The following is a 26,809-nucleotide window of genomic DNA, read 5'->3' on the forward strand; positions in this document are numbered from 1 at the left end:
ATGCTCGCACGCGTTTCATCCTCCACTGGGACTTCCCATGCTGAGACAGTCACCCCCAGCAACCAAGAGTGATGGAGACTTTTCATGTCAAATCCAACTCAGAGTAGTTCTGTATACCACACCTTGGCTGTTTATTTTTGTTGTTGTTGTTGTTGTTGTTTTTTAATTCTTGTTTTGTTTTGTGCCATACCTAGTGATCTTAAGGGATTATTCCTGGCACTGTGCTCAGGAATTACTCCTGGTGCTAAAGGGAACTATATGGGATGCTGGGGATGGAACTCTGATCTGTTGCATGCAAGTCAGGCAACCTTGACCATTGAAGTAACTCTTCAGCACTTTTTTAAAAAATGCATTTGAATTTGAAGTAGGTTTTTTTTTTTTTTTAATTATAATTACTTTACTTAAACACTGTGTTTTGAAAACCTTCATACTTGGGATAGAGCTCTCTGGGTGTTTTGGATTTTGTTTGTTTGTTTTGGGGGAGGTCATGCTGTGCTTATTTCTGGGGACCATATGGGATTCCAGATATTGAACCTGGGTCAGCTGCAAGCAAGGCAAGTGCCTTCCCACTGGACTTTCTCTCTGGTCCTGAAAGACATGTTTTTTCTTCTGTGTAATATTTTTATTTTGAGTTGGGTTTATTTGGGCTGGATTCAAAGACCCCTATATATGGATGCCTGCATTCTCTAATCTGGGAAGTTTTCAGTTGTTGTTTCATTGACTTCACTTTCTTCTAGCTTGTTTTGTTGCTCAGGGCCTCCTATTGTGCTCAGTCCAGGAAACCTCTCTCTGGCTCTGAAAGGCTAATTTTGCAGGATGGTCCACCTCAGTTTTGGTAAGCAGGTGAATGTTTGCACATCACTCTAGATTGACCTTTTTTTTAAACTTTCCCTGTGTTTTGGGGCCATACTCAGCAATGCTCAGGTGTTTCTCCTGGCTTTGCATTCAAGAATCATTCCTAGTGGTGATTGGGGGACCATATGGGATGTCAGGGATTGAGACATGTGCAACGCAAGTGCTCTAACCTCTGGACTATATCTCTGTCCCCGTTACTGATCTTCTTCCTTGCTGTGTTCAGGTGGCAGCACGCACAGGAGAGACGGGGGTGAGGCGGAGAACTCAGGCCATGTCCAGATCAGCCAGCAAGCGAAGAAGCAGGTTTTCTTCCCTCTGGGGGCTGGACACCACTTCCAAAAAGAAGCAGGGACGCCCCAGCATCAACCAGGTAGGTCCAGGGCAGGCTGGAAACAAAGGCTCACATCACTTTCCTGGCTGCCTCTATTAGGGCCCTGAATATTCTGTAAAGTTCATTTCATAGGCACAGAGGAAGTCATGCTAGATGCTTTGAAGAGATAATAAAGACCCATAACATCGAACTCTGTTTTAGTAGGCCCTCCTTGGGCTTCAGGCTCCTACCCATGCCCTTTTCAGTGCCTCATTAATTATAGACCTCCTGAAAAGTGCCTCATTTATTCTGAAATTTCAGAGAAGGCAAAAAAAATAAAAAAGAAGGCAGATGGAATGCCAGGGATTAAACCCAAACTTTGTGCAGGCAAATAACTTACCTGCTGTGCAATTATTATCATTATTATTTTAACTTTTATTTTGCACTGTGTCACCCACGTGCAAGATGCATGCTCTGTGTCAGAGTCATTTCCCTGTACCCTGGATGGAGCATTTGGTTTTGTCTGATCCATCTGAGCTCTTCACTGAGTGCCCATGTAGTGGAAGACATCAGTAATCTGATTGCTAGATTTGTGTTCCTAGCTCTGATTGGTCCATACTGGAATCAGATCACAAGAGAAGAATCCTAAAACAAGCATGTTCAGTTCATACCTACAGGGCCTCTGTGGGGCATGAAGGAGGCCCAGTAAGCAAATGAGTCGAGATCCCAACTTAGGGCCTCTCACAGTTTGCTCTGTGGCCTCTGGGGAGATGCAGACAACTTGTGGGCTACCTATTTTTAAGACCAGAGAGATAGCACAGTGGGGAGAGTGTGTTTGCCTTACACAGAGCCAACGAAGGTTTGATCCTTAGGATCCCCTAGGGTCCACTGTGCCCTACCAGGAGTGATTCCTAAGTGCAGAGCCAGTAAGCAGCCAGTGAGCATTGCTGGGTATGGCCCCCAAACAGTAACAACTACAAAAGTCAATATTTCATCAGAAAAGACCCTACAGAGCCCATATGCTCTTGACCAATTCTGCAAAAGTGGGATGGGGTCATAACAATCAGGATTTCTCCCACCTTTTGGGGAGTTCTGAATGCATCCCCCAGTTCTGCTGATGGCTGAGCTCAACACCACAAGCCCATGTCAGAACTTGGCAATGGGCGAGTTAAGTTTGTGTATCTCTTCCATCAAAAGCCTTCGGACCCTTCCTTAGTTTGTGTGGTTCTACTTTATTCGAGCCAGGTTACGTTACCGTTCATTGCTGCTGAAATATAGGACTGAATTTAAATGAATCCAAGAGCATATACTTTGTTTTCAAGTCACAGGACCATGTAATGTCTTATAAGCAATTCTTATTTTCTCAAAGAAAGTTTAAAAAGAAATCTTGCCAAGCCAGAAGTATTCCCATTGAAATATACTTGTTGATTTGGTACTTTAAAATGAACAATGATTATGGTTTCTAGATTCCTCATTTGCATTAGAGAAAAAGGATTTTTTTCATCAAGTTTATTATGCTGAGAGTATCTGGTTGGTTTTGAGCCAATATATAAGATGTCTCTGGCCTTCATGTTTTGCTTTTCACTGCCTGGTTTTAGTCACGAAGAGATGATTTTTAGTTGTAGCTTTAATTTGCATGTTTCATCCTATTTCAAAGACTAGACTAGATTTTCTAGTTTCTAAATGAAACAACTCCTTCTGCATCTTAAGTGTATGTTTTCAGGCTCAATTCCACAGAGTATTAAAAAAGAAACTAACTTTTACTGATAAATGTTGATCAAACAAATGTTTTCAGGCTCAATTCCACAGAGTATTAAAAAAGAAACTAACTTTTACTGATAAATGTTGATCAAACAAAGAAAATTATAGCAGAAAATTCTTCTTGTCTACGAATCAAGTTCCTTGCTTTTGCACAGTATAAATGATTCAGATATAAAAATCAAGGCTTACTTATTCATTTTTGTATTTTCTGTTTGTGGGGAGCACACCTGATTGTGCTCAGGGTTTATTCCCTGAGTCTATCCGCAGAGATAACTTCTGGTAGGATTCGAGGAATCCTATGTGGTGCAAGGAATCAAACAGGGGCCCTGAATGTAAAACAAGTGTCTTACCTCCTGTGCTATCTGCCCAACGTGATTTGAGTTTTGTTTTTAGTTGTCCTTTTTTTTTTTGGTCACACCCGGCAGTGCTCAGGGTTTACTCCCGGCTCTTTGCTCAGAAAGTGCTCCTGGCAGGCTCAGGGGACCATATGGGATGCTGGGATTCGAACCACCATCCTTCTGCATGCAAGGCATACCTCCATGCTATCTCTCTGGTCTCTCCCTCTCTTCTATGTACTCTCATCCTCCCACTCAGATGCCTCTCTAAGATGGTACATTTGTGTGTGCAGGTATTTGGGGAAGGCACGGACTCTGTCAAGAAATCTTTAGAGGGGATATTTGATGACACCGTTCCCGAGGGCAAGGTAAAAATGAACACCTGTTTTTTTCTCAATAAGTGTCACGCATGCATCCCAATTCACCCCCACTGTGATTTCCTGGGACCCTCCAATGAAGTAGATGAGGTATTACATGCTGAAGGGACCAGTACTTGAAGCTCTCATGATCTGCTAACAAGAGCTGTGAAAAGGAAAGAAAAAGCGTTCTACGAGCTAAGTTGGTAACAAGCTCTAAATAACTCTCGCACCCTGACATAGTCTTTTCAGTTCTTGCCATGCAAATATTGTCATTTTCTTTCTAGAATTCCGGAGGAACTTTTGAACCTGCCTGGCTGGCTGAGCACATCTTTTACACAATCTTGGATTCTTTTTCTTTGCAACTTCCATTTCCCAGGGTCGAGTTCTTAGCACCTATTTGTCTGCCTACATGTGCTTATTTCTTTCTTTTATTTTTTTAATGCTGTCCTCTCCCCATTAATTGGAAAGAACTGCTCTGATAGTATGTTCTTTTAAACTGTGCATCGTACCAAGATCAGCCTTCCATGAAAGATTCACAGACATGGTTCCTCTCTGCATCTGCCTTTAAAAGGGACTTTCACACTGCTGTGATTGAAAAAAAAGCCCATAAGGAATATTGATTTTTTTTAACTTGGCTACCTTGTTTCCCTTTCCCCCCATCTTCTTGATAAATGGACATCCTTAGTTGTAAAGCCCAGAGGAGTGATATCAGTGGCTTCTTTGTGCCCGGGGGTTCTGCTACTGATAACATGACCTTGGTATGATCTTGATTTCCCCCACTGAAAATCAATAGGACAGAGTTCAGCTTCTGGTTGCCATGCAACCGAGCAGTGGATGAGCCCCCATGTTCTAGAAGGAGGCAGATCTCTGAAGCCCTTGGCCAGTGTATGGGAAGAAAAACCTTTCAAACACGAAGTCCTCTTAGATGATGTCATTAAGGATACAAAGATGGCTGTCCTTGCAAATACCTGTCCTTGCCACAATCTTGGAGCCTCTCTCTGTCTCTGATGAAATTGGATGAAATGAAATTGTTATTTGTACCTAAGCCAAGCAAAACTTCCTTCTTCCTTCCTTCCTTCCTTCCTTCCTTCCTTCCTTCCTTCCTTCCTTCCTTCCTTCCTTCCTTCCTTCCTTCCTTCCTTCCTTCCTTCCTTCCTTCCTTCCTTCCTTCCTTCCTTCCTTCCTTCCTTCCTTCCTTCCTCCCTTCCTCCCTTCCTCCCTTCCTCCCTCCCTCCCTCCCTCCCTCCCTCCCTCCCTCCCTCCCTCCCTCCTCCCTCCCTTTCTTCCATCCTGTCCTTAGCTAACTACATTTTGTAACCTATATTACTATACTTTCAATGGGAGATCCTCTCGAGACACATGAATCCTGGGAAGTGCTAAGCATTTCTTTTGGATGACTCTGTTGTGCTCCCCTCCTCCCTATTTTTCTGAGTTCCTCTTTATCCCACGTCTTGGCTAGAATGCCTTGTTCCCACAGAGCTGTCTCGATGCAAAGCTTGAGTTGATCCACTGCTAAGGGGCATTTATTTAACATGGCATGTGGGGACCAAGTGGGAAGAGTCCAATTATAGTTAATGGGATTTAGGGAAGTTGATTGCGTTTTGACAATTCCTCCCCTGGGGTTCAATTTATTTGTGAAAGTAACACCATTCAAAGGCAGAGCTGAAATTGTCTGCCGCAATTGAATTTAGTTTAGTGGCCTTGACAGAAATAGGCCTGGTTCTGGATCCCTTGTTTTGATGTATGGGTATTGCTACATTACCATGTCTCAACCCTGTTTGGAAATGTGTTTCTTCTTGTCATTTATTGACCTCAGCCTTGTTAGTATCTTCTAACCAGCCAGTGACCTGGCTACAAACCCTTCATCCAGACTTATTACTTAGTGAGACTTAAAACATCATTATTCACTTTTTATATTGCTGAGCTCTAACAGAACTTTTCACTTATTTCAAAGAAATGAAGTGTGGGGAGATAAATTCAAGTGGTAGCATGTGCAAAACCCAAAGTTGCTTGGTGCCATGTAACCAACTTACCCCCTCAAACATTTATAATTTATATATTATATTTATATCCTATAAATAAATAATATAAATTATTATATTAATTATATAATATATAATTACTACTATTTATATTATAATTGCATTGGTTCCTGAGCACCATTCAAGGTGACTCCTAGACACAATTAAAAACTATATATTCAAGAAACATTGTAAGGAAAATTATTAACAAAAATTACTAACAAAATTAAAAATTATTAACAAAGCTTGCAATGAAAATCAACTATGCTGGGGCCAGGAAGGTGGTGCTAGAGGCAAGGTGTCTGCCTTGCAAGCACTAGCCAAGGAAGGATTGCGGTTCGATCCCCTGGCGTCCCATATGGTCCCCCCAAGCCAGGGGCAATTTCTGAGCGCATAGCCAGGAGTAACCCCTGAGCGTCAAACGGGTGTGGCCCAAACACCAAAAAAAAAAAAGAAAGAAAATCAACTATGCTATGAGTTCATTAATGTATGGGGTGTTTTTAACTTGAGCCATTTTACATCTTGATATAATCAAGATTCTAATTAATAGCCATAAAGCTGAACTGAATGGATGATTGATCCATTTCTTCTCTCCCAGGGTTTGCACCATGTTCTCCATGAACCAGGATCTCTCCACATGCCCAGTAAAGCTCCTTTCTTGACACCTTCTTTCTCATCCCAAGGATTTCATCCCCCCTTCCTTTTAACTCTGGACCATTCTCACAGGACTAGGAACTCCTCCTCAGTGTACCATGGGGCCCCAAGATGCCTAGAAACCACCCTTGCTGTCCAGCTGACCTTATTTCTTTTGACAGAGGGACAAAGACATGGTCCTACCCAGCGTCCACCAGCACAATCCTGACTGTGACATTTGGGTCCATGAATATTTCACACCCTCCTGGTTCTGTCTGCCAAATAACCAGCCAGCCCTGACGGTGGTCCGGCCAGGGGACACTGCCCGTGACATCCTGGAGCTAATCTGCAAGGTACGAAGCTATAAGCATCAGAGTCACATCTGATGGTACTTAAAGGACCATATGTGGTATCAGGGATTGAATTGAGCCAGCTTCATGCAAGGAAAATGCCTTAACCCTGTGCAATCACTCCAATCCACTCCCCTCCCTTCCCCTCCTATTCTCTCCCTCTCTCCCTCCCTTTTCTGGGTGAGTGTTCTCACTTTTTTGAAGATAATGTCGCTTCTGCTGACATCTTTTCATTTTAATTATTTGGCCAAACTGTTCTATTGAGGACTTCTACATTCCTTTATTTCTATATTTGCATGATTCTTTAGAGGCCAATTACTGTTCCTCAGAAGCAGTTCGAGTTTTTCCCGTAGTGGAAGGTGTCAGAAGTAGGGCTCTGGCCCTTTTGTATAAGTTGAAATCTGGTGGGCCCCACCAGAGAGTAATACTGTTTAGGCACCTGCTGTTTACAATGACTTTTCTTGGGCTACATTCAGCAGTGCTCAGAGGTTATTCCTGGCTCTGCACTCAGGAATCATTCCTGGTGGGATCAGGGGACCTTGTGGGATGCTGGGGATGGAACCTGAGTCAGCTGCTTGGGCAAGGCTAAGCATCTTACAACTGTGCTATCACTCCAGCCCCATGTGTCCAGTCAGCCTTTTCTCATTAACCCCTGCTTAGTATCAAATGGAAATGTTAGTAAGAAATGAGTGATTCAATTTCCAGGCATTTACTTTGATGGAATCAAAGGGAAGGAGGAAAAATAATGTCTTAACTACTTAGAAACCCTCATCAGACCATCAAGAAAACCTGTTCCCTTTCCAACTCCCAAACAACAACGACAACAACAACAGTGTTTATCACTGTCCCTGAATAGGTTTTTGATGGCACCTTTAGGGTACAAATCTCTTTCTCTAACTTAGAAGGTCATCTTAACTCCTTTTGTCCTAGATCCTTCTTTCTCAGTTGTTTTTCCTGCCTCGGAACACAGAAACAAAGGCCAGAGATGTTGCAGAAGAGCATTCTGTCTCATTTAAAAAGGGAAATCTTTCGTGTGCCCTTTAAGAAATTGATGGTCTCTGGAAAGGCATCTGTGTGGGACAAATTACATAGCGTGTGCAGAGCCAGGTGCCTTCCAAAGCGGGGTGTTTCTTTGGAAAACACTTTATGGTAATTAGTGGAGCTGATTTTATTCTTAAGAGGGAAGGAGATAATGGGCGAAACAAGTGCCACATGTTATTAATGATCTAATTAATGGTGAATGGGTTTTTTTTTTTTCCTTTCTCCTCCTCTCTTTTGGAGGCGGGACCCAAACTAAATGTGATCGTTAGGATGTCTGTCTTTGATTCCTCTCTTGTGGCTCTCAGTGTTAGGGATGGATGTTTGCTCTAATGTTTAATAATCTTTTGCATTCAGCTCATTTGCCTTCCTATTTTTTAGGCTCCACATCAGTTTGCCATCTACCATTCGAGCGTCAATCAATGTGGAGATAGTAAATGTTTTAAGCTCCACGTTTTATGTGTGGGTGTCACGAAAGTGCTATTTGCTAATGATCACACTAACCACGCAGGTCTCTAAGTTCAGGCTATCCTTCATTCAGACTATTAATTTTATGACTTGGTCTGCTCTTCTTGTTTTTCTTGGCTACATCAGCCACTGGCTTGTGGTAGTTTAGTAAATATTGGCATTTGAAAATGAATGAGAACATATAAAAAGGAGAGATGAATATATATGGCAACATTTCAGTGACATTTGGTGTCGTGTATGTGTGTACACACGTGCAGTTTGTATATTTGATGATTGTATGTGAACATACAATGTGAACATCACCTGGTGATGTTCAGGGTTTTCTCCTGGCTCTGCACAGACCATATGGGATACTGCATATCCATCCTGGGTTGGCCACATGCAAGGCTAGTGCCCTACCTGCTGTGCTATCACTGATGCATGCTTTTATGAGACCTTGGACTGTCGTGGAAGCATCTAGAGTGAATGAACTAGAAGAGCCACACAGAGCTGGTCTGGAAAATTGTCATTCCTTATTTTCATGGTCTCAAGCTACTGACTGACAAGACCAACTTTGTATTTTGCTTTTTCATACTGTGAAGTCATCACAGTAAGATGCAAATGAAGAGAAATGTTTGCCAGCAAATCCCCAAATTGTTCCACGATAATATTTATCTTACGGTATAATTTGCTGCTGCCTGTCTCAAAATGAGTCCAGTCTTCTCCAAGTCACTCAAATAATGGACAGGAAAAGTAGATTTTCACCATGGGTATTATTATTTTTTTTCTTAAGTTAATTTTTCTTTTTGGGAAATTTTTCTCTTGAATGTTTTCCAAATCTAAAGCAGGCCAAATGTAGACTCCTTGTGTCAAAATACTAATGTGAATTCTTTTGCATAAAAATAGATGGGGCCAGGACTAGACTGTGAATAAGTGAATTGTTATTCCACAGTGAATAAGTTGTTTTCCTTGCATGGGACCAACCTGGGTTATATTCCCAACATCCCATATGGTCCTCTGAGTTTGCTAGGAGTAATTTCTGATTGCAGAGCCATGAGTAATCACCGAACATTGCTTGGAGTGGCCCAAAAACCTTAAAAAATATACTGAGAAGATAATTAAGTCATTCAATCAGCTTTGAAAATGCCTTGACAAATCATAGTGGATCACAAAATTCTGGCAAAAAGCTCTGTTTGCTTGACCCAGTTTATTTGTTAGGATTTTCCTTTCCTCTTCAGTCTGCCCTTGGCTCTATCCTAACTGAGAATCTTTACAAAGATACTTGCTCTGGATCCAGTGCACCATTTTTAGGGTAACAGTTTCCTGACTGGACTTGGGGCTCCTGGATTTTAAATTGCTGCTCAAATTTATTTTTATTTTTACAGAGTTTCTCAGGCATACTTTCAATTTGAAAAAGGGTGGTGAGGTGGGAGGCTTCATGAACTCCCTTCCTTGCCCCTAGAGTGTTGGCCTTGAGTTCTCACTGTTACCGACACCACCAAGCTCCATATCCGCCAATTTGGGTGGCCATTTGGTCTTGCCTATCAGTTTGCTTGTGTTTCTGACACAACAACTTTGGAGAATGGTATGAGAAAAGGGGAGCATTTACCAAGGCCCCCTTGAGAGCTTAGGGCCCTGGCACACATTTCTTTCTCCAGAGCTTCTGAAAACTCCTGACTCGTTGGGCCCATTTCTGTTACCACCTCAGGAGGGTGCCACCAAATGTTTATTAAATGATGTAGGTAAAGGTTGCCAAGTGGGTTTGTTTCTGTGAATCTAGACTTCCCCCCTTTATTCCCCCTAGCAAGTTTCCTTTCTCTTTCTCACCCACCTCAGTGAGGAGAAACAGATGGTGAGCCCCAAATTTGGCCTCTAATTAAAGATTTTCCAAGGACCTAGGTGGGTGGGCAGTATTCACAGCTTTCTTCTCTGTGAGGAAAATTTTTCTTGCTTCTGTTGCTTGATGCTAAATGGCTTGTCTCAGCCATATTTTCTCAACACTCCTTCAGTGCCTGGCAACACCCCTCAGAACGCCCTATTTGGTCTGTCTCTGTCTACCCACTGGCCAGTATTGTCATCAGTAGTGGGGTTTTGTCTGTCCACACCACTTGGTTGGTTCTATGAGACAGGGGAAGTGAGGTGCTTGCTCACAGGGCTGCTGAGCCTGGGGTATCTTAGTTCCCATAAATGGGCTACAAGATCTGATGATCAGGAGGGAAGTATGTTGAGGGTCCCAAAGACTATCATTGGAAATTGTCTCTAGTGCCCTTTTGTGGAGGAAGGCTCCAGTGTACCCCATCCCATTTCCATCTCCTATATCGCCTTTTCACCAAAGTGCCCATCATCATATTATAACCAAACTCTGCACTTCTATCTGACCAATTTCCACATTCACAACCCTTGCAAGATGGGGTTCAATCTGAAGAATTCAATTCAAATTGGAAGAATTATTGGAATGTCCCTAGAGATGGACTTTACAATCGAAGGTGGCAGGAAGGCTGGGTGAAGAGAAAGAAAATTAAACTTGTGAAAAAATTGACCTCACCTATTTGGAAGAGATTTTCATCAGTAGAGATTGTGGCATGAAGAACATTGATGTTTACTTTATGGAAAATAAATTCAGCTTAATGGAATGGAAAATAAGTAATATGGTGAAAACAGTGCTAATCTTGGCATGTAGCCAACTGGATTAAATCCCTGAGACCACCCCTGAGCACTGGTAGGCATGATTCCTTGAGCACAGAGCCAGGGCTAAGCCCTGAGCACAAAAAAAGAAAAAAAAAAATACATAACATCCCCAAACAAAACAAAATTTCAGACTTACATAACGGTAGAGAATAGGGGCTGGAGCAATAGCACAGTGGTAGGGCACTTGCCTTGCACACAGTTGACCCAGGACGAACCTGGGTTCGATCCCCAGCGTCTCATATGGTCCCCCAAAGCGAGGAGTGATTTCTGAGCGCATAGCCAAGGGTAACCCTGAGCGCTCCCCTCAAATAAAAGCAGTAGAGAATAATATAGTAAATAACACAAGAAAAACCACCACTAAGTTTCAGATTGCTTTTTCTATTCCTTCCCACCCCCAGCCTTGGGTTATTTTAAAAGCAAATTCCAGATAACCTTCTCTGCATCTGGTGGTATTTATGGATGGCTCTGGCAGATAAAGACCCTTTAAAAAATGACTTGTCGTAAACATTTTCTGCCTTGTAATACATTTTTCCCATAGTCATATATATATATATATATTTTTTCTTTTTCCCTCCCTCCTTCCCCCTTCATAATCACATATATTTTGAGAAGCTGTTTCAACTTTGTCCTCTGTGTCTTCTTGAAAGCACAATATCTACAAGCTCCTGTTGAACTTTCTTGCCTTTTCTGGGAAGTCCATTCATGAATAACTTTCTCGATAGAAAAAAACAAAGCTGACTTGGCCCATTTGGGACCCCTGGAGAAGGGCTGGAAATTCTCACTGTCACTAGTTTACAGCTGTATGTTTTGGGCTAGTCGGTGGCTGTTACCAGAGTTCGACATGAGCTGTCAATGCTGCCTGCCCCTCAGAGTCTCACTCAGGTTGAATGTGAATAAGATCCAATCAAAGGCCTCATCGTTGCACATACTGGCTGGCCCTGGTCCTGTTGACTACTGTATCCATGTCCCCAAGTGGATAGAGAAATGACAGCCTGAGCAATAGGGTTTCTTTTCTGGAAATACACTACCTGCTTGCCCTTCTTCTCCCTTTCCCTTCCTCCTCCTTTCCTTCCTTTTTCTCCCTTTTATTTGTTTTCTTTTTTTTTTTATTATCATTTGCTTCCTTCCTTTCTCCTCCCCCCCCTTCCCTCCTCTTTCTTCTCTCCTTACTCCACTACAAGGAATCACTCCTTTCAGTGCTTGGGGACGATATGGGATACTGGAAATCGAATCTTGGTCTGCTGTATGCAGTGCAAACCAATGCAAACTCTTTTCCTGCTCCAACTTTATTGCCTTTCTTTGTCCCCTTTTTATGCTTTAGTCATGTCTGCTAGAAATTAGGTTCAAGTCTTAAATGGGTTTGGTTGCCAAATCAGGGCAGAATGAACCTGTTCAGCAGAAGGAGAAACATTCCTCAGGCATGTCTCTGGACTCTAAAGCTATCTGTAGACATGTTATTAATATGTTTAAAGAAATGAGTTTCTGGGCCAGAGCAGTGACGCAGCAGTAGGGTCTGACCTAGGATGGACCATGGTTTGATTCCCTGGTGTCCCATATGGTTCCCCAAGCCAGGAGCAATTTCTGAGTGTATAGCAAGGAGTAACCCTGAACGTCACCATGTCTGCCCCAAAAAACAAAACCAAAAACAAACCAAAGAAAATTAGTTTTGAATGTCAATGTTGTTTTTTTTTTTTTTCCCCCCAGGGGGAGAGGTTTATACCTGCCTTTACTCCTGGCTTTGTGTTCAGGAATCACTCCTGGCAGGGCCAGGGATCAAACCTGGGTCAGCTGCATGCAAGGCAAGCGCCCTACCCACTGTACTATCACTCTGGTCCTATTGGATTCCAATGTTTTAAGAAATCTGGAAACCTTTGTGCCCCCATTTCCCCACATCTAGACACCCATACCTGTTACCTTGGGGTTTCATGTCAATCTATTCCTGGCCCCCTCCTTCCTGTTTACTATTAAACAGACACATTTATCTCTCTCTCTCTCTCTCTCTCTCTCTTTTTTTTTTTCTGCTCACTTCCAGATGCACCAACTGGATCATTCTGCCCATTACCTGCGCCTGAAATTTCTAATCGAGAACAAAATGCAGCACTACGTCCCCAAGGTGGAGGAGGACATCTATGAGCTGGTAATGTTCTGACCCTTCTCCAACTCCCCTTACTGTGGGTATGTCTGCTGGTGCTCCTGGTGCAGAGTGGGGTGTGATGAATGCAGGAGGTGCTCTTGTGGCATGGCCCTTCCCGTAGCTCCCAATGAGAACTTAGGAGCAAGCAATACTTAGACTCCCGGGAAATGTGGCCGTCAGGGCTTCATGTAATAGCATCTTGCTCTTGGCTTTTCACGCTGCACGACAGGCTTTTATTTTAAACGCCTGACTCAGAGATCAGCTGCTGTTGTCAGGGGCAAAACACCACCCCTCCTCCCCAAAGGCGCCACCTTCAATTTTGTGTGACTTCTACCTGTGGTTTGAAGCCAGTGGGGCGAATCTGCCGGGCGGACAAGTCAGCGTGTAATTATAGATGCCAGCGTTTCTCTTCTGTAGCTGTATTTATAGAGATCTGCGAGGGCATTGCTGGATGCTGGCGTTTCATTGGGGGACTTGTTCAGGGCTGTACAAACTTGTTGACTAATCACTGCTTACTAATTATGTGGTATTGGCCAGAAAGAAAGGGATAAAAGAAAAGACGCTAATACTTCATTTCTAGGATTTTTTGATGAGTTTAGAAATTAAGGATTCATGTAGTAGATGCTTAATAAATAGTTATTGTGGTCATAATATAGGGTTGATGCCTTTCTTGTTATAAGAAACAATTTGGGTATGAGGAAACTTGTTCTCTCTCTCTCTCTCTCTCTCTCTCTCTCTCATTTTCTCTGATTCTCTCTGACTCTCCATTTTGTCATTCTTAAGCTGTTTGCTCTGGATCTATAAATGCCCATAGAGTGATTTCAGGCAGGATTTTGCCTGAGATGAGAGAACTGAACTTTTTTTGTTTGTTTTTGGGTCACACCTGGTGACATTCAGAGGTTACTCCTGGCTCTGTGCTCAGAAATCACTCCTGGCAGACTTGGGGACCATATGGGATGCTGGGAATCGAACCCAGGTCTGTCCTTGGTCAACCACATGCAAGGCAAATGCCCTATTGCTGTGCTATCTCTTTGGCTGTGAGAAAACTGAATGTTTTGAAGCCATTTGGGGAAATGTGGTTTAATATGTTGGTCAGAGATATAGTATGGCTTGTAAGGTGCTTGCTTTGCATACAACCAAACTAGTACTGTTCCCATGAGCACAGAGCCAGGAGTAAGCTTACTCCTGAGCACTTATTTCTGGGTGTGGCCTATGGCAAAAAAATTTTATATATATAGAGAAAGGAATTTTATTGTGTGTGGTTTTGTTTGTTTTGGGGACCACATACTCCTGTCTTTGCCGTCGGAAATCGCTCCTGGTAGGCTTAGGGGACTATATGGAATGCCAGAGATCAAACCTGGGTCCATCCCAGGTCAGCTGTGTGCAAGGCAAATTCCCTACTGCAGTGCTCTCATTCTGGCCCCCATTGTGGTTTTTTGGGAGGTGATACTGAGGATCAATTCTAGACCTTTACACATGCACACATGTAAGTGTTCTAGCACCAGCCATTGACTTAGCCCAAAAGTTTAATTTCTGATTAGTGTTGTTGAGTTTTTATCTGCAGTCAAGTTTCTAAGCATTTGTTTGATAAGGTTTCTGTTTGGTTGGTTTGTTTTTGATTTGCAATCATACCCAGTGGTGCTCAGGGGTTGCTCCAAATCTGCACTCAGGGATCACTCCTTGTAGTCTCGGGACTATAAAGGATGCCTGGGATTGAACCTGGGTCAGTCGCATGTAAGGCAAATGCCCTCCCCACTGTGCTATTGCTCTGGCTCTTTTTGATAGGTTTAAATAAATATCAAAATTCAGTTTTCTCATAACTCTGATCATAGTTCAGTCCTTAAAATATGCCTCTTCAAAAATCCCCATGAATTAAGAAATATGTGTTAGAAAGACAGACACACACCCCATCATTCATAAAAGTGCATCCAGACGAGTCCCTTTTCAATCTTCCTTGAAACCCTTACATGTCTACAGAGAAAGGAACTCTCAAAACAGAGCAACTGAGGCATTTGGCACTGATGAGCAGAGCAGTTTACACAGTTTCCTGGTCTGTAAAACAGACTAGTAAAGATTTTTTTCTTCCTTGCAAGATGGGGGAGGTCATTTGCTGATTGCAGCAAAATAGCAAAGACATCTTATATTTTACATTTGGGGACTTATGAATCAGCCTGATTGTGAGTGATGGGTTCTGACCTAACCACCTTCATTTCCATTGCATCTTACACAATTGTAGGTGCTGGAAACACTAATTTTTCAAAATGACACTGGTTCACTTCACTTGAACCATTTCACCGACTCATCCATGATGAGAACAGACGATAGCCTGTTTATACCTGTAATTTATTTTAGTCACCTCAACACTATAGAGAGACCATGGGCTCTTTCCTTTATAGAAAGGGAGGCAGCTTTGAGATTCCCTAAGACAGTGTTTCCACATGGTCACTTTAATGCTCAGATTGTAATAGGAAGCTTTACTTTTCACTTCCTTTCTCTACAGAAGTGGTGTTTGGGGCCACAGCTTCCAGTGCTTAGGGCTTACTCCTTGCTCTGTACTCAGGGATCACTGCTGGTGGAATTCAGGAGACTACATGGGGTGCCAGGGGTTAACCTTGGGTAAGGCATAAGCAAGGCAAGTACCCTTATGTCTGTTCTAGCTCCCTGGCCCACCACCTCCCTTTTTTTTAATTTTTTTTATTTTTGGGGGTCAAATTTCTTAATTCTTAGATTTTAGAGTTACTTCAGTATCCGGGTACCATAGGCAAAGGATTTTTTTTTCAGTTGCATAAAATAAGATGCCTCAGATGACCTCTTTTAATCACATGGAGATAATTATTCACAATCTCTTTTAAATGGCAGATTTTATGTGTGTGTTTATGAGCCCATGAAAGAAGAAGACCTTATAGTAGTCTCAAGGCCATTGCTGTTTTGAAGTCTTGATACACCTTACATAATATTTTGTTTGGTTTGCTTTTAGTGGTATTTATATTTTTATTTATTTTTGGCCACACCTGGTAATGCTCAGGGTTACTCCTGGCTCTGTACTCAAGAATCAGTCCTAGAGGGGCTCGAGGGACCATATGGGTTGTTGGGGATCAAACACAGGTCAGTTGTGTGCAAAGCAAATGCCCTTCCCACTGGACTATTGCTCCAGCCCACCGACTTAATATTTTGAGATGTTAGCAGTTCTGAAAAGGGCATTGTGGGCTCTTGGAAAGAAGGTTGCAGGTGTCATTAATGCGTCTCTGGATCTCTTGCATTCATTTAGTGCTTATTAGGTTTCTGTCCCCACCACTCATATTTCCAAAACTTTTACATTTTATCCTGAATCTCTGGTTTCCGATCTCTGCTTTCAGCCAAGTAACTGGCTGGGATCTGAGGGATTCCTCAACTTTCTTGGATGTTTTTGAAGCATTTGCTGACTGCTCCATTCTTTGTTGAAGTAAGCATCGGACCCCTGTGGGGAACTGGTTTTCCTTTCCCAATTCTATGTTATTCTGACAAATCCATTCTAGAATTTGTGTTTTCGACATCACTCACCATTCAACTCAAGTCACACACGATTGGCATCTTATCCTTTCTATTTTCTGTTTTGTTATTGCCTGGTCAGACTTGGGATTTTGGATTACACCTGGGGCTATTCCTGGTTCTATGTTCAGGGACCAAATGTGATGCTGGAGGGATCCAGCCAGGACTGGAACTGTGCATGGCAAATGCTTTAACTAACCCCTGCACTATCTCTCTCGCCCTTGTCATGGTCAAAAGTTACTAATAAAATTATGTGTGTTAGATGCCAAAAGATCTTTTTTAGTGTGAAGCAGGCTAGAATGTTGTTTTGTTTCTCAGTCATAGATGATCTTGCTGCTTTGTGGCTTATGTGTGAATAACCCAGAGGGACTTATTTGGCTACCTTCCCAAGATTTGGTGGTGGTGGAATTCAGTCTATGGTTAGATGATGACGATGGAATGTTAATCTTTGGGGAGGAGGGACCCCAACACCTTGTGGGTTTTTTGTTTGTTTGTTTTTGGTTTTGGTTTTTGGGCCACACCCTGCGGTACTCAGGGTTTACTCCTGGCTATCTGCTCAGAAATAGCTCTGGCAGGCATGGGGGACCATATGGGATGCTGGGATTTGAACCAACAACCTTAGGTCCTGGGTCAGCTGCTTGCAAGGCAAACGCCACTGTGCCATCTCTCCGGCCCCAACCTTGTGTTCTTTTTTTTTAAAGTGACAAGTAAGAAAATGAGTCTGATCTCTCTGTGTGTTTGCTGTTCCTGCAACAGGCATTATTTTTTGTCTTGTATGCTTGATGTCCTCCTTGCTGTCTTTGATTCTGGGATGGGGACACACACACACACGCCCCCACATTCACTCACTCACATACCCCCTTCCTCTTGTAGAATCTGCATTTTGGTTCTCAGAGAAGAGACATTACACATGGAAAAATGTTTTCAGAAAAGGCTGGAAAATAGGGGACTGTGTGCTAGTCTGGGGGAGCTTGGGTTTGGAAAGCAAAAGAGATGGGAAAGAGAACTGACCGCTGGGTGAGCTGCTCTCAGGTGATGTTGCCTGGAGCTGAGTGAGTGAGAGTGAGTCATGGGGGTTTTGCGGGTGAATGTATGTTTTTCTGCAGCGGGTAGGGTAGGGTGAAGGCAGCACATGTGGTTGTGTGTGAGTGTGCATTGTGCTTGGATATGTGTGCATGGTCTATGTGTGGTGTGTATCTGTGGTCTGTATTGTGTTTATATATGTGATGCCTTCATATCTTTGTATGTGTATAGATGTCTGTACGGATCTGATTTGGGTTTGGTGTCATGTGGTTGCATCATTTTTGTATGTGTATAGCATGTATCTTAGGATATCTATTGTTTTTTTGGTTTGTGATGTGTGGTGTGCATTGTGTTTGTGTATGTTTTGTGTGTTTGATGTGTATATGTGTGGGTCTTGTGTGTGTTGGTATGTGATGTGCCTATGTGTATCTTGTATTGCATATGTGATGTGTATACCTCTCTGTGCCACTGGTGTGTTTGTGGTGGTTTGTGGTGTGAGTTTTGTATATCTTTTATTTTATTTTATTTTATTTTATTTTATTTTATTTTATTTTATTTTATTTTATTTTATTTTATTTTATTTTATTTTATTTTATTCTTTTTGTTGTTTTGTTTTTTGGGTCACACCTGGCAGCGCTCAGGGATTTCTCCTGGCTCTATGCTCAGCAATTGCTCCTGGCAGGCTCGGGGGACCATATGGGATGCTGGGATTCGAACCACAAACCTTCTGCATGCAAGGCAAATGCTTTACCTCCTTGGTATCTCTCCGGCCCAATATTTTGTATATCTTATTGTGCTTGTGATGCCTGTATGTCTATGGCCCTGGTGTGTATTTGTGTTTCTGTTATTGTGTGCGTGGTGTATAGCTATGTGTGGGTTGGGTATGTGTTTGTGGTGATGTGCTTTGTATATATGTTATTGTGTGTGTGATGTCTGCATGTGTTTGGAGTATGTGGTTGCATTGTGTTTGTATATGTGGCATGTCTGTGCTGTGTGGTGTATTGTGTTTGAGTATTGTTGTGTATCTGCTCATGGTGTGCATGTACCAGGATGTCTTCGTTGATCCCATGACACACGATTGACAGGCTGTGTTAGACACAGAGAGATGATGGTCCCAGGACAGGGAAAGTGTGGCCAACTGAAGTTTTTCCAAGATTTGCTCTGACCTGCGTGTTTCATAGACTTCTGTGGGTCTATGAAGAAGGTGCAAAGCAGGCAGTAGTCAGGCCAGTCTGTACTTCTGGTCAACGGGTGATGCTGGTTAGGACCAGAGCACCCAAAGGAGACACGATGAGAAAGTAAGGGCCTGGATAATACAGTTACTAATGCCCAATGAGCTTTTAATTTGGTTTTTGAAACCAAAGAATGCACCCACCATTGATCCAATAAAGTCAAGGGCATGTGTAAGCTTCTGCTCTGAACTTTTGTTCAGGCATGTGAAGCTGCAGGCTCCCCAGTGCAAATCTCTGGTGGCGTCAAACCCTCCTAGTGCAGTGTGATTTTGAAGTTCTTTATCCTTAAGTAGTGCTTCTTGCTAAACTCAGATTTAATCTAACCTAGCTAAGAAAGGCCCTTGTGTATATAGTTAAAGATATTGCTTCAGGAACTGGAGTAATAACACAGCTGGGAAGGCTCTTGCCTTGCACAAAGTTGACCTGGGTTTTATCCCCAGCATCCCATAGGGTCTTTCTGAGCCTTACCAGGAGTGATCCCTGAGATTAGAGACAGGAGTGACCCCTGAGCATGGTCAAGTGTGGTGCAAAATTTAAAAATACACACACACACACACACAGAGGCTGCTTCAGATTATTCAGAGACATGAACTTGTGCCCCAAATGCACTGAGAAATAGGAGGTGGGTCTTCTAGTGAAAGGACGGCTGAGACTGTGGTTCCCAGAAATTCTCTGCAAAGCCTGTTGGAAGCCAGAGGAAGGATTCCGACAAGTAGCGCTAGACTGCCACCTAGCGGCTGATCTTGACGCTCAAGGAAATTTTTGAAAATCAAAATTCTGAGTTGACGTGAACTCTTAGATGCATGTATCAAACTTTCCTGGATTTTGCGTAATACGCCTACCACTTGATTCTCTACTCATAGTTTTGGATGACCATTACTTCTGACTTGAGAATTTATGTGTGTAAACTTCTGAAATGTAACATTTTCATTTTCCTTCAACTGCTGCCTGCTTTCAGCTTACAGTGCAGATTCATTTCATGACTAAAAGAAAATTAAATAAATAAACACGAACCCTATAAAAAACAAAAAAAGAGGCCCTGGAAATGGCAAAAGGGTTGGAGGATGTGCTTTGCATGTGGAAATCCCAGGTTTGATATCTGGCTTCCTCTGATTTCCTGAGAACTGCTGTGTGTTGGCCCCCAAACACACACACACACACACACACACACACACACACACACACACACACACACACACACACACTATTACTGCACAATACATGGTACATTGCTTTTGATTTTTTAGCACAAAATGCCATTTATTTTCGTAAAATTATTTTTCATTTTCACTGGCCTACCGATATAAAAAGGTTGATCTCTCCCCATCCTTTTATTTGTGTGTGTATGTGTGTGTGTGTGTGTTTTGCCATGCCCTGCAGCACTCAGGGGTTACTCCTGGCTCTGTGCTCAGAACTGCTCTTGTCTTGGGGAACCATATGGAATGCCAGGGGATCAAACCTGCATTCGTCCTGGGTCAGCCACATGCAAGGCAAATGCTCTACAACTGTGCTACCACTCTGGCCCTCCCCCTCCTTTTTAAATTGTAGGTGGATGCTGGATAGATAACACGTTGGGTAGGGTACTAGCACTGCCAGGAGTAAACCCTGAGTATTGCCAGGTGTAGCGCCCCAAATAAACAAAAACCATAAAAGTGAATGTGATTTTGGACATAGCACTGAAGTTTGGGTGGATACCTGTCATGAACCAAACCTGGCTTTGATCCCTGGCCCCGTATAGTCCTTCAAACATTCAGGATTTGACCTGGAGGTCCCTAATCCCAAGCCCAGCCTTTATATATTCCCTGACCCTCACATTGAACTACAAGCCTAGTTGGTCAAGAATCATTGGTGCTGACCTAGGATCTACTAAGCACTGTTTGGGGATACTTAGGAAGTCCCCCCCCCCCCAACACTTTAAAAAAACACCACCAATAAAATATGCCATGTGGGGTTTTTTTTGGTTTTTGGTGTTTGGTTTTTTTTTTTTTTTTTTTTTTTTTTTTTTTTTTTTTTTTGGTTTTTGGGTCACACCTGGCAGCGCTCAGGGGTTACTCCTGGCTCTACGCTCAGAAATTGCTCCTGGCAGGCTTGGGGGACCATATGGGATGCCGGGATTCGAACCACCATCCTTCTGCTTGCCAGGCAAACGCTTTACCTCCATGCTATCTCTCCGGCCCCCATGTTGGTTTTTTGTTAGTTTTTTTTTTGTTGTTTTCTTTTTTTTGTTTGTTTACTTTTTGGGGGGGGCACACCCAGTGATGCTCAGGGGTTACTCCTGGCTGTCTGCTCAGAAATAGCTCCTGGCAGGCACGGGGGACCATATGGGACACCGGGATTCAAACCAACCACCTTAGGTCCTGGATCGGCTGCTTGCAAGGCAAACAATGCTGTGCTATCTCTCCGGGACCCCCATGTTGGTTTTTATCCCATCTGCTTTTTATTTTGGGGTCACATCTGGCTATGGATAGGGTAGTGCTCCTGGAGGACTCAGGACTATATGGGATTATGGGAATTTAACCCTGGTCAGCTCATACCTGGTTGACGCCCTCCCTGCTGTACACTCTCTGTAGCCTCAATCTAGCATGGTATTTGAGTGCTCACTTTTACAGTTGGGGTTCTCCTTCCTACAGCTAGAGAGTCATGACGACAAGTGGCTTTTCTGACAGCTGGGGTAAATGCAGGACGGTCAGCTCTGTGCTCAGGAAGAGGCAGCTTGGGAGAATCTCAGACTTTATTTTTCTTTTCTATTTTCTTTAATTAAATAAGTTTTTGTTTTTGTTTTTTTGGGCAGCACCGGCAGCACTCAGGGGTTACCTCTGTTATTGCGCTCAGAAATCACTCCTGGCAGGCTCAGGGGACCATATGGGATGCTGGCAATCGAGCCTACATCTGTCCTGGGTTGTCCATGTGCAAGGCAAATGCCCTACTGCTGTGCTATCAGTCTGGCTCCTTAAATAAGCTTTTTAATTGAATTACCTTGAGATACACAGTATCTCATAGTTCATAGTTGAGTTTCAGACATACAATGTCCATCACCCATCACCAGTGCACATTTTCTGCCACTAATGTCCCTCGCTCTTATCCCACCCTGCATCCTGTCCTGCCTTGACTGACTATGGCAGGCGTACCCTCCCTTTCTCCTTTTAGGCACTATGGTTTCTAATACTGTTACTGAAGGGGTATCATACATATCCCTTTGTCCCCTTTCAGCACCCAGTTCTTGTCCAGAGTGTTCATTTACAGTGATCATTGTCATAGTGGTCCCTTCTCTGCCCTAACTGCATTCCCACTCTGTGGGAAGCTTCCTACTATGGTCTAGTCCTCCTAGCCCTCATTTCTGTCATTTTTGGGTGTTATTGCCACACTGTATTTTCTTTTCTTTTCTTTTTTTCTTTGGAAAAAAAAAGTATCACCTGGTGATGCTCAGGGATTACTACTGGCTATGCACTCAGATATTGCTCCTGGCTTGGGGAACCACATGGGATGTGGGGAATCGAACTGAGGTCGCACTAGGTTAGTGTGTGCAAGCAAGTGCCCTACTGCTTGCACCACTGCTCCAGCCCCACACTTTTTAAAAATCTCACACATGAATGTGATCATTCTATGTCTGTCTTTCTCTGACTCATTTTGCTCAGCATAATCGCCATATCCATCCCAGGATAAGAAAATTTTTTTTTTTTTTTTTTTTGTGGTTTTTGGGTCACACCCGGCAGTGCTCAGGGGTTATTCCTGGCTCCAGGCTCAGAAATTGCTCCTGGCAGGCACGGGGGACCATATGGGATGCTGGGATTTGAACCGATGACCTCCTGCATGAAAGGCAAACGTCTTACCTCCATGCTATCTCTCCAGCCCCCAGGATAAGAAAATTTTATGACTTCATTTTGTCTACTAGATATGTAGTATTTCATGGTGTAGATGCACCATGGTTTCTCTATTCATTCATCTTTTTTCAGGTACTTGGGTTGTTTCCGGATTCTGGCTATTGTGAATAGTGCTGTGATGAACATAGGAGTGCAGATGCCTTTTTTGTGTGGTGATTTTGGGTTCCTAGCGTATATTCCTAGGACTGGTATTGCTAGGTCAGATGGAAGCTCAATTTCTAGGGTTTTATTTTTATTTCTTTATTTTTTTTGTGGGATCACACCCGACAGTGCTCAGGGATTACTTCCTGCTCTGCGCTCAGAAATTCTTCCTGGCAGGCTCGGGGGACCACATGGGATGCCAGGACTCGAACTACCATCTTTCTGCATGCAAGGCAAACGCCCTACCTCTATGCCCTCTCTCCGGCCCCCAATTTCTAGTTTTTTGAGGAATATCCACATTGTTTTCCAAAAGTCCCCACCAGCAGTAAATGAGAGTCTATTTGTCTCCCCACATCAGAGCCAGCGCTGGTTATTCTTGTTATTTTCTTTTGTTTTGTTTTGTTTTTGGGTCACACCCGTTTGATGCTCAGGGGTTACTCCTGCGCTCAGAAATCGCCTCTGGCTTGGGGAAACCATATGGGACGCCAGGGGATGGAACCGCGGTCCGTCCTACGCTAGCGCTTGCAAGGCAGACACCTTACCTCTAGCGCCACCTTCCCGGCCCCTATTCTTGTTCTTTTCGACGTGTTCTAGTCTCTGTGGTGGTATCTCATTATTTTGATTTGCATCTCCTTGAAGATTGACTATGTGGAGCACTTTTTCATGTGCCTTTTGGCCCACCTGTCTTTATTCTTTGAGTAAATTTCTGCTTATCTCTTCTCTCCATTTTTTGATCACTCAGACTTTTCTTTGCTACTCAAAGATAATTTTTTCACATTGGCCTGACCCTTTGAATTAACACTCACTCTAAAAACAAACACCTATTTTTAGTCTCCAGGAGAATCCCCCAATACATTTGTTGGTTTGGAAAGTTCCACCAAAAATTTTGGACCCTTTTCCTTTCCGTACCTTTGGGACTTGGAGCAGAGCATAGACTCAGCTCTGCCCAGACTGGCTTCACTTACAAAGTGCTTTCTCTTGATCTTTCTTATTCTCCTCATTTGTAAAATGGGAATTATAATTGTCCAGTAGAGTGTATATGAGTAGTTGCAACCCAGGGCAAAAAAGCCTTCATAAGTTATTACCTATGTAATAATGATAGTTCCAGCTAATTCATTGAAATAAGTTCTAGTGCAGGGGTGGCGAGCAAGTTTAACACAAAGAGCCAAAATTTTTCACTGTGAGAGTCAGGGAGCCACACCACGCAGTGACCTGCCAAAACAGACAAACACTCACACAAAAGCATATGATTTGAACAATAATATATTAAACACATTGCATTTTGCCATTTTGAGTGAGGGTCAAAATCCTGTTCACCACCCCCGTTCTAATGAGTGAACTCGTGGTCCAATACCATGGCTTGGGGATAATTTCTACCTCTCAGTTACTGACCTGTTTTGCGGCTATAATTTTTCTCCTCTCAGTATATGGCTTGGAACTTTTGGGGGACAAAACTGATAGGTGAGCAGAAGAGAAGGGAAGCCAAGTGTTAATTTCTTCTAACAAAACCCCTCTATCACAACCTCCTCTTGATTGTCATCATTTCTGTTGGGTGCCCCAATGCTGTCAGGTTTTGATCGACAGGGTGGAATATATGTGCCGAGCAATGGCAGGGAACAGTTCGGCCACTAGAACTTGAATTAAGTTTGTGAATGATGAGTTATGAGTTTCTAATTTTTGCTCAGACCAGGATCTGCTCAGTAAGAAGCATGGACTGTGACGGCAGTTAGGTTATCAATGGTGCAAAAATAGATGTGCAGAATGATGACGCTTCCTAATTTATTTATGGTGAGATCCTAATTAAACTCCTCTTTGTCACTTTCAGCTCTACAAAGAAATTGAAATTTGTCCAAAAGTCACTCAAAACTTCCAGATTGAGAAGTCAGACACAGCCGGTGATAATTATGGTATGTTTTTCTTTGATTTTTTTTTGTATGTGTGTGTTTGTTTTTAATTTCCCACGTGAAAGCCGTTGCTGGATACACACACATTTTCTTGCCGTTGAGTGCACTGCTGTGGGAGACTATTAAAAACAGATAATACATTGGGTTTCATCAGCCCAAGTAAGGGACTGTGGGGAGAAGGAGAACTGTTTACCACAGGTAAGAAGGCTTTAAATTTTATTACTCTAATCACTGAGGTTCTATTCCCATAAAAAAGGGAATGAAATGGAGGGGCCTGGAGCCATAGCACAGTGGGTAGGGCATTTGCTTTGCATGTAGTTGAGCTGGGTTCTATCTCTAGCATCTGAAAGGGTCCTTTGAGCCTGCTAGTAGTGATTTCCTGAAGGCAGAGCCAGGAGTAAGCCCAGAGCACCCCTGTGTGTGGCTCTAAAAGAAATAAACAAACAAACAACTGTATGATCATACTATGATTTAGCAGTCTCACTTCTGTGTATTTATAAACAAATATATATTTGAGAAGAAATACTCACCTCCATGCTTGTTGTAGCATAACTCACCAAGCCAAGGAGATATAGGGATATGCTAGATGTCCATTGATGAAAAGTGATGTAGAGGTGTGCATTGCATGAATACAAGGGTTTTGTCTTGGAAAATGCCATGTTTGTTGGTTCTTCTTGGGCAAACCTTGAAGGTGAGCCCCTACATACCAGGCTTGGTGGGGTGCTTGTTGGGACCATGTTATCCATGGGGTCCATGATGGGTGTGATGTTTTAAGTGACACATGGAACTATGTATGTATCTGTACAAAGGCATGTACAAAGATATGTCAAAAGCATATAATTCAGCCCTCCAGAGAGTGACATTCTGCATGTTGGGACAGTGGATGAGCTTTGAAGTGGAATAATGACAAATACAACTAGTGACAAAGTAACTTATGATTTCATCTATGGGATTTTTCCAAAGGTCTTTGACATTAACACAAAGAAAATCAAGTGCCTAGCTGCATAGAACATAGATTCATAGTTACTAGGAGGGGTGTGCCAGGGATCAGCCATGGTTGAACCATCCTGAAGCAGGAGTGCCACTAAAATTAAGAAAACAAGACAGACTTAAGAGAGAGAAACATGGGGTCTTGCAGCCTCATGGACTGAGAAACTGACTGCTTTCCACATACGATATTTATTGTTCAGGGCAATCAACATAGGACAAAGGTCAGACCTTAATAGGCAAATGCCTATCTGTTGCTAATCAAGTCTAAATGTGTGCTTATGTCTCAGAAAGGGGTGAGTATGGAAGAGGAAGCTAATGCAGAGTCTTCTGGGAGAGGTGGCAGGATAAAAGAGTGAATACCCCCACTGTCACAGTATTTTCTGAGGGTGTCAGTGTTCCAGTAATTAGAAATTAAGAGTCCTTGGATCACCTTTTACTGCCCCTCTCCTCTAGCTTTGATTACTTATTTCTTGGTGGCTTCATATCCAACAGGGGTGGGTGGTGGGAGAAAGAGGCAGAGGATGGACATGGACTGGAGTAATAGGAAGGGCCTTTGCCTTGCATGGGACCTGGGTTCCATCCCCAGCACCTTATATGGTTCCTCCTGAGCATTGCTGAATGTAGCTCAAAACCAAAACCAAAAAAAGAAAATAAAATTCAAAACGGAAGAGAATAATGTGAAAGCTTGGATCTTATTTTGTTCCTTCTCTGAGGGAGTTAAGGTACCTCTGTGGGCTGAGAATGGCAGGTTTAAATGTACTATTTCCTGGTTTCATGAACCAAATAAACATACCTTGTAATTTGCCAGAGCTGCTCCTTCCTCAGAATGGATTTGCTTAGCCTTGATGGTCTGACCTGATTATTTTTTTGAAGCTGATATATTTCTTCTGCCCACATCACTGTGATGGAATTATTCATCTCCTAGAATATCCAAGCTGTACAATCCTCTTGCCTACTCTTTTGGGAAGACCTGCTAATGGGTTTCAATATTAAAGCAGTGGAGGTCTTGGTTGAGGACCTAGTGGCCATTCCCTTAACTGATCTAAAAGAAGTTCACAAGCCCCTTCCAGTAACAGAGTTCTGACCAGAGTTCATGGACATCCAGGATCCCCACATCACTGAGAACCTTAGCATCTTACTCTGCTTTTTTCTCCCTTGAAGGTATTTTCCAAAGCCAAG

The 26,809-nt window shown here is 42.9% G+C and overlaps 1 protein-coding gene across 1 annotated transcript in view; it reads left to right on the top strand.

The window, feature by feature from the left end:
- The window catches only part of TIAM1 (TIAM Rac1 associated GEF 1), a 216,051-nt gene that overhangs the window by 117,318 nt on the left and 71,924 nt on the right, over positions 1–26,809 (top strand). The window contains 5 exon segments of the mRNA XM_049785846.1: positions 1,079–1,225; positions 3,555–3,629; positions 6,457–6,627; positions 12,830–12,934; positions 24,562–24,643. Coding sequence (XP_049641803.1) covers positions 1,079–1,225; positions 3,555–3,629; positions 6,457–6,627; positions 12,830–12,934; positions 24,562–24,643 — 580 coding nt within the window.

Source organism: Suncus etruscus, chromosome 13 (assembly GCF_024139225.1).
Source record: "Suncus etruscus isolate mSunEtr1 chromosome 13, mSunEtr1.pri.cur, whole genome shotgun sequence".
NCBI lineage: Eukaryota > Metazoa > Chordata > Mammalia > Eulipotyphla > Soricidae > Suncus > Suncus etruscus.